At 42.5% G+C, this 14,102-nt stretch overlaps 1 protein-coding gene across 1 annotated transcript in view; it reads right to left on the reverse strand.

Annotated features, from left to right (window-relative positions):
- Positions 1–14,102, reverse strand: part of LOC138749907 (cell migration-inducing and hyaluronan-binding protein-like) — a 115,207-nt gene that overhangs the window by 78,122 nt on the left and 22,983 nt on the right. The window contains exons 9-10 of the mRNA XM_069911947.1: positions 11,959–12,106; positions 7,639–7,830 (exon numbers count right to left, since the gene is read on the reverse strand). Of these exons, the coding sequence (XP_069768048.1) occupies positions 7,639–7,830; positions 11,959–12,106 (340 nt within the window). The remainder of the gene's footprint in view (positions 1–7,638; positions 7,831–11,958; positions 12,107–14,102) is intronic.

Consider the following 14,102-nt stretch of genomic DNA (forward strand, 5'->3'; position numbering starts at 1 on the left):
GTCTTCTAGCTCTATTGCCAATAACAGGGGTGAGTGGTCCGATAATAGTCTAGCTTTATATTCCGTTTTCCTAACTCTCCCTTGTATGTGGGCTGATAACAGGAATAGGTCTATCCTTGAGTATGTTTTATGTCTAGTCGAGTAGTATGAGTATTCCTTTTCTTTTGGGTTTTGTTTCCTCCATATGTCCACAAGTTTCATTTCTTGCATTGATTTAATTATAAATTTGGTTACTTTGTTCTTCCTGTTAATTTTTTTCCCCGTTTTATCCATATTTGGATCCAAATTCAGATTGAAATCCCCTCCTATTAGTATGTTCCCTTGCGTATTAGCTACCTTCAAAAAGATATCTTGCATAAACTTTTGATCTTCTTCTTTAGGTGAATATATATTAAGTAGATTCCAAAGCTCTGAATATATCTGACATTTTATCATAACATATCTCCCTGCTGGATCTATTATTTCCTCTTCTATTTTAAATGGCACATTTTTGCTAATTAATATAGCCACTCCTCTTGCTTTTGAATTATACGATGCTGCTGTTACATGTCCTACCCAATCTCTCTTTAATTTCTTGTGCTCCAATTCAGTTAAATGTGTTTCTTGGACAAATGCTATATCTATTTTTTCCTTTTTCAGTAAATTTAGTAGTTTCTTCCTTTTAATTTGGTTATGTATTCCATTAATATTTAGAGTCATATAGTTCAGCGTAGCCATTTTATATTTTGTTTATCTTCTCTTTCCGTTTTTCCATCATTACCTTTCCTCCTTTTCCATTTCTGTTTTCTTATTTTCAACTCTTTACCAGACAACATTCCTACAACATCCAACATTTTCCTTATTCTCCTATTTCTATCTTCTTTATCCCCAATCTCCCCTTCCCCTCCTGAGTTGCCCTTTATCCCTTGTCGGACAACCACATCTCCCCTCTCCATTTGGATTTGCGAATCCACTCGCAAGCGTCAACTGATTTTGCAGTGACCGCTCTTTTCCCCCACCCAGCCCCCCCCAGAAAAGATTTCGTTTTTTATGTCACAAAGGTCACTCTTTTAGTTCCCTCCTTATTCTCTCTATTCCATTACCTTCCCTTATTAATTCTTGTCTATACTCTCTATGTTTTCCTCTAATTACAGATACTTTCACATATGCCCATTGTCTCTATTCACTCTTATACCTCTTTACCCGCATACATATCAATCGTGGTCATTTTTACCCTCTTTACCCGTCTTCATCCCTCAGTCTATTTTTGTCTTTACCCACATACATATCAATCGTGATAATTTTTGCTCTCATTACCCGTCTTCATCCCTCAGTCTATTTTTGTAATTGTTCTGCAAATTTTCGTGCTTCTTCTGGATCCGAGAATAGTCTGTTTTGTTGTCCTGGAATAAATATTTTCAATACCGCAGGATGCTTCAGTGTAAATTTATATCCTTTCTTCCATAAAATCGCTTTTGCTGCATTGAACTCTTTTCTCTTCTTTAGGAGTTCAAAGCTTATATCTGGATAAATGAAGATTTTTTGCCCTTTATACTCCAGTGGTTTGTTGCCCTCTCTTACTTTTTCCATTGTCTTCTCCAGTACCTTTTCTCTTGTAGTATATCTTAGGAATTTTACTACAATAGATCTTGGTTTTTGTTGTGGTTGTGGTTTAGGGGCCAATGCTCTATGTGCCCTTTCTATTTCCATTTCTTGCTGTAGTTCTGGACATCCTAGGGCCTTAGGGATCCATTCTTTTATAAACTCCCTCATATTCTTGCCTTCTACATCTTCTTTAAGGCCCACTATCTTTATGTTATTTCTTCTGTTATAATTTTCCATTATATCTATTTTTTGGGCTAGTAATTCTTGTGTCTCTTTAGTTTTTTTATTAGATTCCTCCAATTTCTTTTTTAAGTCTTCTACCTCCATTTCTGCTGCTATTGCCCGTTCTTCCATCTTGTCCATTTTTTTCCCCATTTCTGTTAAGGTCATATCCATTTTATTTATTTTCTTTTCTGTGTTGTTTATTCTTCTTCTTAAATCATTGAATTCCTGTGTTTGCCATTCTTTAAATGACTCCATGTATCCTCTAACAAGAGCAAGTACCTCCTTTACCTTGCCTTTCTTTTCTTCTTCTATTTCCCTGTACTCTTCCTCTTCCTCTTCTTCTTCCTCTAGGTTGACCATCTGTTGTTTCTTTGTTGCCCTTTCCTCCTCTTCTTTCTTGTTTCCATTGTCTTCTGTGGTCTCTTCTTGCTGCAGGTGTTCTGCAGCTGTCGTTGCCGGCTGTGGAGATCGACTCCCCAGCTGGTCCCCCCTCCCGTCGGTGTGTTTTTTTGCATGCGCATCGCGCATGCGCGAGGAGTCGCGCATGCGCGGTTGCGCACTTTTACTCGGCTCTGTGAGCCATTGTTGTAGTTCTCTTTCTACCGACCTGAGGTAGTGGGGTCTTCTCTCCGCAGCGGGCCTCTTCGGACAGGTAAGGCCTTCACCTTTTTCCTCCGTTGTCTTCTCTTCCTCTCTTCTTTCCGTTGATTTTGATTTTTCTCCTTTTGTCTCCATCTTCTTTCCACCTTTATACTCACTTTTCTTTAACTTGTATTTCTGTGCCTTTGTATTTTCTCTTGTTTTTCCCGACTTTTCTGGAGAGGGCTGGAGTTCACCGTCCGGCCACTACTCCATCACGTGACTCCTCCAGGGGCAATAATTTGAGGAGGGTGAACTTCTAGAGTTTCTGAGCCCAAGTAGGAAATGGCCTTTCAAAGAGCCTCTTTCAGTTCTATAAATCTGCAATATCTACTATTACATGGGACTGCATTTACACATGGTTAACACAACACTAGTGCAGCACTAGCATCCAGGGTTCAAATCTGGTGCTGTCCATAAGGAGTGTGTATGTTCTCCCCATGTCTGCGTGGGGCTTCCTCTGGGTGCTCTGGTTTCCTCTCACCCTTCAAAAACATACCAGGACTTGCTGCTTAATTGAGGTATTTGGGTGGCATGGGCTTGTGGGTTGGGCCTGTTATAGCGCTGCATGTCTAAAATCTTTTAAATTATTAAGGAAGGTAATAGAAGAATCGAAGAGAGGCACTAAAGCTCCTTTCAGATAGAGAGCAAGGATAAACCAAGAAATTAAAACAAATCTAACTGTAAAATTGAACACCTTAAAAAGTAACCACAAATCTGTTATTTTATGAACACATACAATCCAAGAGATGCTGGCTTATCAAACATGCCCCTCCTTCGTGACTAGAGCATTTGGACTTCCTATCTCTAAAGGGATCTCTAGCATGTAGCATGTTTAATCTTCAATAATTGCATACCTTTCATTGTTACTATAATCTGACATGCCAGGTTTCTACACGAGAAGCATGTGGTTGCCAAATATTTCCAGCATTTGTATTTCATCTGGAGTAATTCTGAATTGTTAACATCTGTCACACACCAGCGTATTAGCATAATCTGTAAACATTTTTTGAAAACTTGGATAAAGCCTTCTTTCTTGGGATCAAACAGTTCTTTTTTTAAAAAGTGTGTGCAGTAGTGATAATACCGAGGTTTGCTCACACTTTGAAGCTGTCAAACTCTTGCACACATTTGCAAAATTCCTGAGCTAAAAATGATCCCAGGTAGATGATTACAGAATTCTCGGAGAGGCCTGTCTTTTGCTGCCTTTCAGCTCGTGGCTTCTTATATTTTTCATTTTTCACAACTTAAGCACCTTGAATAATAAGTAGAGGGATTTTTATTGATCAACACCTTTCACAATAACTTGGAAAGGCCTTGTAAGTGCCTGTCCAGAGCTATCATGGAGAAAACCTCAGGGAAATATTTGTTCCCCCACAGGCAGCCAAAACCTTGGATAAATTTTCATTTGGTTGCTCAATGGCGATTGAGATTCTTGGCTTCTCTACCAAGATGAAGATATGACCTGAGGGTATCGACAAGGGAGAATCTGTGGATGCGATGTGTTTGGGTAATTGACAGGACAGGTACAGAAGATTAGCAGGATGTTTAGGGCACAAGGAAATTTACACAAAGGTGATGGAGAAACTCAGCAGGATGTGCAGCATCCATACCATCCACTGCCAGACTGAGACTAAGTGCAAATTGGAGGAACAACACTTCATCTTCCGACTGGGCTCCCTTCAATTGGATCCCATTAACATTGACCGGTTTCTGTTAAAACCTCAGTATGGTGATACAACCACAGCACTGGGCTGCATGCCCACCAGCCTACTGCGGCGGGGGGAGGCGACCTTTGTACCTGCAGGAAGACCACCTGAGAGGGTGAATCCACCTGGCCGGCTATCAATCACTGGCCTGTATATAGACTCGAGCTGGCCCCTCCCAGGCCAGTCACGCGTGGAGCTATTGAGGCTACTACTGGTTTAAGTGGATTAAAGCCTGGAGTTGTCTTCTGTGTTTTGCATTTGCTTGCTGCACCAGATTCAGCCCCACCTTTGTCCCCCCCCATCTCCTTTCCTCTAGTTTTCTCTCTCTCTTCTCTTTTCTCTGTCTCCTTTCACAGAGGCAAAATCAATTCTCACCTTTCCTCTTGATAGATCCAATTAACAATTGGGGCAGCACGGTTGGCATAGTGGTTAGTGCAAATGCCTTTACAGCGCCAGCGATCGGGGCTGGGGTTTGTACATTCTCCCCGTGTCTGTGTGGGTTTCTTCTCCAGTTTCCTCCCACCATTCAGAAAAAAAACATTCCGGGGGTTGTAGGTCATTTGGGTGTAATTGGGCAGCATGGGCTCATGGGCCAAAATGACTTATACCATCCTGTATGTCTAACTTTTTAAACACCTTGTCTGTTGGTCTACACTCCTTACCTCCCCTTCCCCTCATTCTTTTCCCTTTCTCTCCACAATCTTTAATTTAGATGCCTACTGCTTTCTGTTGATACCTTCAAGCTGAAACATCGCTAATATACCTCCTCTGGACGCTGCGAGACTGGCTGGGTTCCTCCAGCATTTCTGTGTGTTTTTACTACAATCACAGTGTCTGAAGACTTTTGTGCTTCACTTAATAGCTAGTACTATGGATAGGTGTCCCGGATTTGACTGACTGGTGAAGGAGAAGTAAGGGACATTGCAGGATAAGTGCCTGCAGATGCTGAAATCTGAAGCAGAAAACAAACCACTGGAAGTACTTAGCAGAACAGACAGGATCTGTGGAGGCAAAAGGATGTCTGATGTTTATGTTGAGACCCTGGATCGGGATTGGGAGTGTAGAGGAGAGATAGCCAATATAGAGGTGAAGGGAGGGGAAGGCAGGTGAGGAGTGAGACGACAGGGTGGGCTTAGGAGATAGAGGCTGGTGGACATCACATGGAGTCAGAGAAGGAGAGAGGGGAGCAAAGGGCAGATGGATCCAGGTGGGGGAGGAAAGGTTGGAAGAAAGAGGACGGAAGGTGATGTGGAACCAGAAAAGGGAGGGAGGGAGGGAGAGAGGGGGAAGGGGAGAGAAACAGGGAGCGCAGTTACCTCAAGTTGCAAAATTCAACAGTTGTAGACTCCCCGTATAGAATACGAGGGGTTATTCCATCGGTGTGTGTTTGACCTCACTCTGGTGTGCAGAAGGAGGAAGACAAACAGGTTGATGTGGGATGGGGAGTTGTAATGGGTGCAACTGGGAGGTCAGAATGGCCATTGCAGACGAGAGAGCTGGTGTTTCACAAAACAGTCACCTCACCCACAATTGGTCTCACTGATGTAGAGGAGCCGCATTGAAAGCTCTGAGTGCAATAGTCAGAGGTGGAGAAGGTACAGATGAACCTTTGCCTCACTTGCAAGACTGTTTCGGTCCTTCTATGATGGTGAGGGAGGAGGTAAAGGAAGAGAGTTGCTCCATTGGATTGGTTTGTATGGAAATGTTTTAGAAACTCAGCAAATAACAGAATTTTTGCCTGATTCTCTCAGCAGGCTTTTTTAAACCCCCGATTGATTTCAATGGTAACTTCTGCCCCATCTAATTTTGTGTAGGCATAAGAGCTGTGGTGGTGGTGGGAAGGGTGGGGGGGGGGGGGGGGGTCTTTAGTCTCTCCCACAATCCATGGGGAATCTACCAGTGTAGCATGAAGACAGCTGCAAATATGGGATGGCAGAAACTCAGGCTACTGCTGGATCTTGGAACTTTCTGTGGGGGGGGGAAAAACTACAGGTCCCTGCAGAGAGAACATCTGCTCCGCTAGTCCTCATTTTTCTCAACTTCATTGCAATCAACGATTTCTTCCTTTGTTTGCAATACACACTGCACTGGAGAAACTCAGTGGGTCACACGGCATCCATCGGAAGTAAAGGGTAACAACCTGACGAGGGGCCCAGGCCCGAAATGTTGCTTCCTCTGGATGCTGGGTGACCTGATGAGTTTTTCCAGCATGTTTGTGTGTTGCACACTGGACTCCAGCATCTTAGATTCTCCTCATCCCCCATATGCGGATTCTCTCTTGGTCTGCTCCATACTGAGCTGGTAACAGAGGAAATAAAAAAGGTTGTCCTGGCATCGAATGGTGCACCTGTATTTCTACACATTTTAGCAGTTTGAATGGTAATCTTTTGCTACTGTTTGTCCTCAATCACTTTACCTGGTAGATCTTCCACCAAGTTTATTAGTTGTGTAAATTAAAAGAAACTTGGATTTCAGTTTTGGCCTTCATCCATGACTCATCTCTGTGCATTAGGCACAGTTCAATTAAATTAAAAGTGTACATTTTTCTAAAGTTAAGCTCACTCGAATCTACCCAGCTATCGACTCAATGCGTGACCAACATACAAGTTTTGAAGTCTCTTTGAATCATATGTTTTGGTTTTGTCCCAATTTGGAAGAATATTGGACAGATATTTTCAGAACCTTTTCAGCTATCTTTGGGATTGATCTAGAACCAGGTCCGCTGATTGCAATGTTTGGCTTCTCCAGTGATGTAAGCGTCTGACCAAAGATAGTGTAACACACCTGATAGCACTCAGACTCAAGTGAGGAGTGCAAACACGCTTTTAATAGCTTACAGTCAAATGGCCAGTAAACACAATAGTCCTCAGGCGAATCTGAGTTAAGGCGGGAAAACCAGGGTTTATATTGGGGTTGGTAAGGGAGGAGCCAGGCATCAGAACAATACACAGACAGTGAATTCCAGTTCACTGCAGATAGGTCATTTTCTACATTACTGGCTAGAAGAGAAATATTGCTGAAATGGAAAGAAGACTTTCCACCCATTCATGGACAATGGTTACTGGATATTAGGTCCTTTCTAAGTTTTGGAAAACAATCAGTCATAATGTTAGGAAGATTAAGATCTCATTCGATAAGACTTGGGGTCCATTTATGGGTTACTCTCACAATTGGAATGATCAAAGTGTGGGGATGCAGTAAATGGGCGCGTTTGGTCGGACCTCCGAAGGCCGTTGATCGATCTCAAGTCTGCTTAGAATTCTAATTTCAACCGTGGGGTCAGATTATCAGAACCAACCTTTGTTTTTCTTTAGTTTTTCTTTTTCCTCTTCTACTCAGTATATATAGGGATTGGAATATGAGTCCATCCATTATTATTTCTATATGATACCAATCTAAATGTATTAGATATTTAATTTATATGGACGTGCGGTGTATTTGTTTCATGATAAAACTCAATAAAAATAAAAGAAGCTTGTACCTTGCACTTTGACTTGGTTTGCTTTGCATTCTGGACAGCGTAAGAGCTGGAATTCTTCAGTCTGATGCATCGAGTAATCAGTGCTGGCAACAAAAATGACGTCACCAGCTTTCCATGTCCTGGCATCGTGTACCAGCTCCAGAATACTGCTATTAACGTGTGTATCTATGGTGACGGTCACCTTGGGCCGCACTGAAACAAGAAAAATGAATGACTGAGTGCGCATGCATTAAACAACATCTCCTGCCAATTTTGAAATCGCAAAGCTGAACCATAAGCAAACTTACATAGAACATTCTTTCTGCAAAATAAAAACTGAAAGAAAAATAGCTTATGCATTTTTTCCTACACATAGACTGAATATAAAATTTTGGTTTTGATTATGGTCAAACATACTTGCTTAATAACACATTTTTTATTGTCTTTTACAGTAAATCAATATTAAAAGCAACACCGGCTCCATTGTCAGTTAACTTGTACATCCTGCTCTCAGCCAAAATTTATTGTTCAGTTTAATTTTGCATTTCCAGCAGTACTTGGGATATGTTACATAGAAATCAGGAGTTGGCCTTCTGAGATTGCTCTCCATTTCAAAATGAATGGCTATCAATATCCCTTTCTTGGTTTTGCCCCACATCCCTTGATTCCTTAATCTACATTAAGTGCACTCCCATATTTCACCCTTTCTTGAAGCTGCGTAATGCTTTGCCATCCCCCACCTGCTGTGGTGGAGAATATGGCAAGTTTACCATTCTTCGGGTGAAGATATTTCTCTCTGTCTTTCATCCTAAATGCACCCCCCCCTTCTCCTTTCCCTGCCACTCCAGTTATGGACTCCCCCCCTTTTAAGGATTTTAAGGATCTTACAAGTTTCAGGGACACCTGGGTCACTTCGAAGATTAATGGATTTGTCTCTACTTAAAAATGATTCAGCTTTTCTCGTTTGTGCATCAATGTGGATTATGTCATATTTTTTCCATTGCATCGCACACAGCTCTTGCTCACTCACTCAACCTGCCCATGTCCTCTTAAATTCTACCTACACAAGCCCCTCCAACCTAGAACACCACGGCACAGTACAGGCCCTTCAGCCCTCAAAGTTGTGCTGACCCATATATTCTTTAAAAAGTATCAAACCCACCCTACCCTGTAATCCTCTATTTTTCTTCCATCCACGTGCCTGTCTGAGAGTCTCTTAAATGTCCCTAATGTTTCAGCCTTCACCATCATCCATGGCAATGCATTCCAGGCACCCACAACTCCTGACGTCTCCCTGAAACTTCCCTCCCTTCACTTTGTATACGTCCTCTGGTGTTGGCTAATCCTGCCCTGGGAACCGGGTACTGGCTGTCCTAATTGTATGTCATTAACAAACTAGGCTATGGGTGTGCTCAGCCGCATTGCTGATGTGGGCCGTGAATAGCACCAACCCCTGTGATCTGCTCACTGTATTTAGTCTCTCCAATGTGAACAAAGCACATGGACGGGACTGGAGAAAGTACTACATTGGAAGGCTAAGTGAACTGATAGTTCACCTGACATTCAGGCCCCTAGACGGTGGGAAGGGAAGAGGCAAAAGGGCAGCGGTGACATAACCCACAGTTGGTTGGGAAAGTACAAAGAAGAGAAACAATTGAATGAAGATGGAACAACGAACTAATGCATCATGGAGGGAACAGTTGCTTCAGAAGGTGAAAAGGAGAGAAGATTTGACTGTAGACATTATGGAAAATCATCTGTTGAATGTGAAGGCTGGTCAACGTTAAAAATTTAAATTTATTACCAGGGGGTATACGTGACATCACATACAGCCCTGAGATTCTGCTTCCTGTGGGCCAGGCCGATTTTCTATTTTTTTAAGGAGTGTAAACTCCACTCAAGGAAAAAGTAATGGATACAGAATATAAACAAAGAATTGTAAAATAATTAATGGTTCAAGCACAGAAAGAAAAGGAAATATTCAGTAATAAATAATGCTCAAGTAAGGAATGAGGCACAGTCTGTTGTTTAGGAACCTAAGGGGGTAACAACTGTTCCTGAACCTGGTGGCATGAGTCTTGTGGCACCTACACCTCCTCCCTGATGGCATCATATCAAGAAAAGAGCACATCCTGGGTGGTGTGGATGCAAAGGAGGCTCGCCAGTGGCTATACTTTGTGAGTGTTTGAGGAGGTTCACTGAAGACTCTCATAAACGTCTACAGGTGGACCGTGGAGAGCATTCTGTCTGGTTGCATCACTGCCTGGTATGGAGACACCAACTCTCAGGGCAAGAATAAACTCCAGAGGGTTGTTAACTCAGCCTGCGACATCGCAGGCACCAGATTTCACTCCATTGAGGACATCTACATGAGGCGGTGTCTTAAAAAAAAAATCAGCCTCTATCCTCAAGGCCCCCCCCCCACCACCCAGGCCAAGCCCTCTTCACTCTGCTACTATCGGGAAAAAGGAGCCTGAAGATGAGCACTCAGCGGCACAAAGGACAGCTTCTTTCCCGCTGCCATCAGATTCCTGAATAATCAATGAATCAAAGGCACTGCCTTAGATTTCATGCTCTTATCATTTTTATTTTTAATAGTAATGTTGTAAGATGGTTAGAATATGCTGTTGCCACAAAACACTGAATTTCATGACTCGTTTGTGACAATAAATTCTGATTCTGCTTATTGCTGCTGCTCTCTGATCGCAGTCAGGTAGAACAAGGCGAGGACAAGGGAGAACCAGATTCTTTTTCATCTGGGAGAGAAGACATTAGAATAGAGGTGGGGGAAGTAGAGGCAATACGGTCTACAGCCACGTCAGCTGTGCTGGAAGGGAAGTCAGTTTCATTTTTTTTGGAACATGGGAGGAACCTTGAGGAAACGGTGAGAACATTTAAAATCCTCACAGACAGCATCAGATTTGAACTCCGGTTGCCGGTGTTGCACTAATGTTATGCTAACCGTTATACCACTGTGCCACCAGTTAAGGAAAGAGGCAGGTTTTTCTCCCCCACTGAGAGTGGCATGGCGTGCGCAATTTTCCATTGGTGCACTTTTGATCGGGAATTAAAGAACTTGCTTTCTGAAAGGATTCCATTGGAGGCCCCCCTTTGTCTTAGTGCTGACAACAAAACTGTTCCACGCTTCGAGATATATTTTCCCCACTTCTTCACCAAAGGCTCTGGTTTGCCATATGCAGATTGGCTGATCACTTCGTAGATGTGATAGTACAGATCTATCACCAATGTATATAGTGTATATAGTTACTGTATCTAGACTGTGCTTACAGCAATTGGCTGAGAGCTAAGCCACGCCTATTGTCTGGGCCTTAAAGGGTTGTGTCCCTAGCCAGGTCGGATCATTCCGGACTGATCGGCCACCTGTGAAGAGCTCCTGTCCTTTGCTAATAAAAGCCTTGGTTTGGATCAACAAGTCTTTGATTCTTTCGACGAGCTCTACAGTAGAACAACTTTGTTCAACTGAGAAGTGGGAGTCCTTAGTTCTCTGTCCTATTCCCACTGTGATCTTTCCTTTGGCCTCCAATTCCTGATGAAGGAAAAGCCAACTCTGCTCATCTCACCACAGATTTCATATGGCCTGTTGAGGGGCTCAAGTATTTGCTGTTTTTTTGTTTAAGATTTCCAGCGGTTATAGCATTTTGTTTCAATTAACGAGCTATACTTTTCCCGACAATCTGTTTGAATGTTCCTTGCCAAATACTCCTGCATTCTTCCTTCCCTTTCCTCATCAATACATCCGGTGTGATGCTTGTGGAAAGCTTAGTAAATCTTCTGTGATGTTGCCTACTTGATGGGGGTTTTTGAATAGCACCAAAGCTCATTGGATGATGGTGGTGGAAAGGGAGTCTCTGAGATTCAGAGTTGTCTGCTTAAGAATCTAGCATCACAAACTGCTCTTTAGATAACTGAGCTTGAAAACAGGCCGATTACAGCAGAGAAGTGAGAGCGGGATGTATTGTGCTGTTACCAGAGGCACAAAATCTAATTGGGGGAAATAAGATGAGACAGTTTCGGACAAGCCATGCCAAAAAAAGATTGGGTGAATGAATGAAGCAGGCGCCAAGGCAAGACCCAAGACAATTACAGTAATATAAAAGATACTGACAATTTTTTCCAATGATAAAATTATTTCAAAGTTGCAGTGAATAAATAAAATGCATAGAGAAGGTTGCTTGGAAGTACCTTAAAAGTGGGTTTAATATGTGGTTAAAATATTAACATGAAAATAATTTCACAGTAACCACCAGTGTCCATAAATGCATATCAAATGTACAATTATTTCGAGCACAGCAAGAAGGCATAATCAGACTGAAAACGTACCTGGTTTACCACAAAGGAAGCGGACTTTGTAGTTATGGCAGATCCCATTAACCTGATCTTTGTTCCGACAAACAAACCCATAGTCCAGATCGTGCTTGTGGAAAACCTGTGCTGTCAGACTGGCTGGAATTCCGTCAACGGTCGCAACCTAAAACAGGATGGAAACTGTAATGAACACAGTTCTGAAGGTACCCCCCTCCCCCCTGGTGATTGAAACGACCTTGGCAGAAAATGCAGAGAAATTGGGGGGCGATATCATTTACACCTGTCTCCTGCCAATTTTATCAAGTCAGAGTGTGGAATAAGAAGGCAACAATTACTGCATCCCCCCTCCCCCCCCAATCAAATATACAAACGTTTTGCAAACTATCACAAGGTTTTTTTTTCTTAAAAAGGTGTAAATGGTTAAAGAAGAACATTTCTTTACAAATGCTTCATTTGGAGTGAAGTCCTGACCCAGTGCAAACTGGTCAGGTGAGTGCGGGGGGTGGGGGGATATACACTGTGTTTAAAAATAAATTATATATTTTTTAATAAGATTTAAACAGTATTGCAAAAAAACAACAAATGCAAACACACTGTTTTATATATGTTATATATGTGGTAACCTATGCCCACAAGCCTGAGCCGCCCAAATACCCCAATTAACTTACAACCCCCGAACATTTTGAAGAATGGGAGTGAACTAGAACCCACCCCACCCGGGGGAAAATTCCTGGATTTGAACCCAGGTTGCTGGCACTGTAAGAGCGTTGTGTTAACTACTACACTAACCATGCCGGCCCACTTCTGTCAAGAGCTGTTGGTTTTCCTTCTGACCTTCTCTGACCTTCTGACCAAAGCTGGTGTGGATTTAAAACATGCCGATCTAATTGATGTCATTGGGAATAGAGTTCAGTTTTAATGTGACAATTTGGGCAGGAAGTAATAGCAAGTTACCCTTATCTAACCTGGGGGAGATCTAACAAGGTTAGTTCCTTCAGCTTATTCCTTTTGGAGTCCGGAGCTGATTCTGCCACACAAAATAGTCCCTGCGTGCTACCACCTCTTGTCAATTTCCCACCAACGTGCTGGGGTGTAAATTAAGGATGAAAATTCTCACCTTTCATTTTTGGAGCTGTAGTTGAGTTTCTAACTCGCACCTTGACCCACCCACCAGAATTTCACCCCAAATTAAACGTTAAATTCGATAAACAAATCAAAACCTAGTTCCTGCTGTGAAATGAAAAGCTGCAGTCAAAGGTTAAATCTTTGTTTTAAAAACCTTATTTTCAGAATTGGTCTGTGTTATATAGTAAGGATATTGTGAACTATTTTGTAACCATGTAAGAATACGTCTTTCTCGCTGTGGGGCGTATGTATATGTGTGTATGCGTGAAGTTTCCTGAGATGGTGGAAGGCATCAGTAAGTAAAGTCTCTTTTGTTATTTGAATCTTGCAAGTAACACAGAGACATAACAGTCTGCAAACAAGCAAAGCTTAAGATTAGTTTCAAAGCTTTCCAATACCTGTAGAATTTGGTATGTTACCCAGGATACCATGAATGGTATAACTCACAGATGGACACATCACTGCAGAGTTTTCCTACAAGTCTGAACCTGATTATACCAAGACTATTAATGTATCCACATCCTAGCCAGTGGCGTATCATGCTAGATGTCAGGTGATTGGCACAATTCGGGACCCCAAATAATCCTTCCATGTGAAGCAACACTTCATTTGTGAATCAGCAAGGGTCTACTGCATCCGGGGAGATCGCTTCATTGAGCACTTTTGCTTTGCCTGGTGTAATAGCAGGATTTCTCAGCAGACACCCATTTCAACTCTCCGCCCTGTTCCCATGATGAATTGTCTGCCCACGGTCTCACACACTACAAGACTGAGACCACCCCAAATGGAGCAGCAACACCTCATATCCTGTCTATGCACTCTCCAACCAGATGTCATCAATGTAAACTTCTCCGGTTTCCATTAGCTCCCCTCCCATCCATCTCTCCCTTTCCCTACCCCTCTGTCACCTTTCCCCCAGCTCTGTATTCACAGGGCTACCACATCCCCCGATCAATTCTCAGCTTTTCTCTCCTACCTGTGGCCTCTTGGCTGTGGGACTATGCTCCTCCCCCCACCCTTTCACTCAGATGCCT

The sequence above is a fragment of the Narcine bancroftii genome, chromosome 14 (genome assembly GCF_036971445.1).
Source record: "Narcine bancroftii isolate sNarBan1 chromosome 14, sNarBan1.hap1, whole genome shotgun sequence".
Taxonomy (NCBI): Eukaryota; Metazoa; Chordata; class Chondrichthyes; order Torpediniformes; family Narcinidae; genus Narcine; species Narcine bancroftii.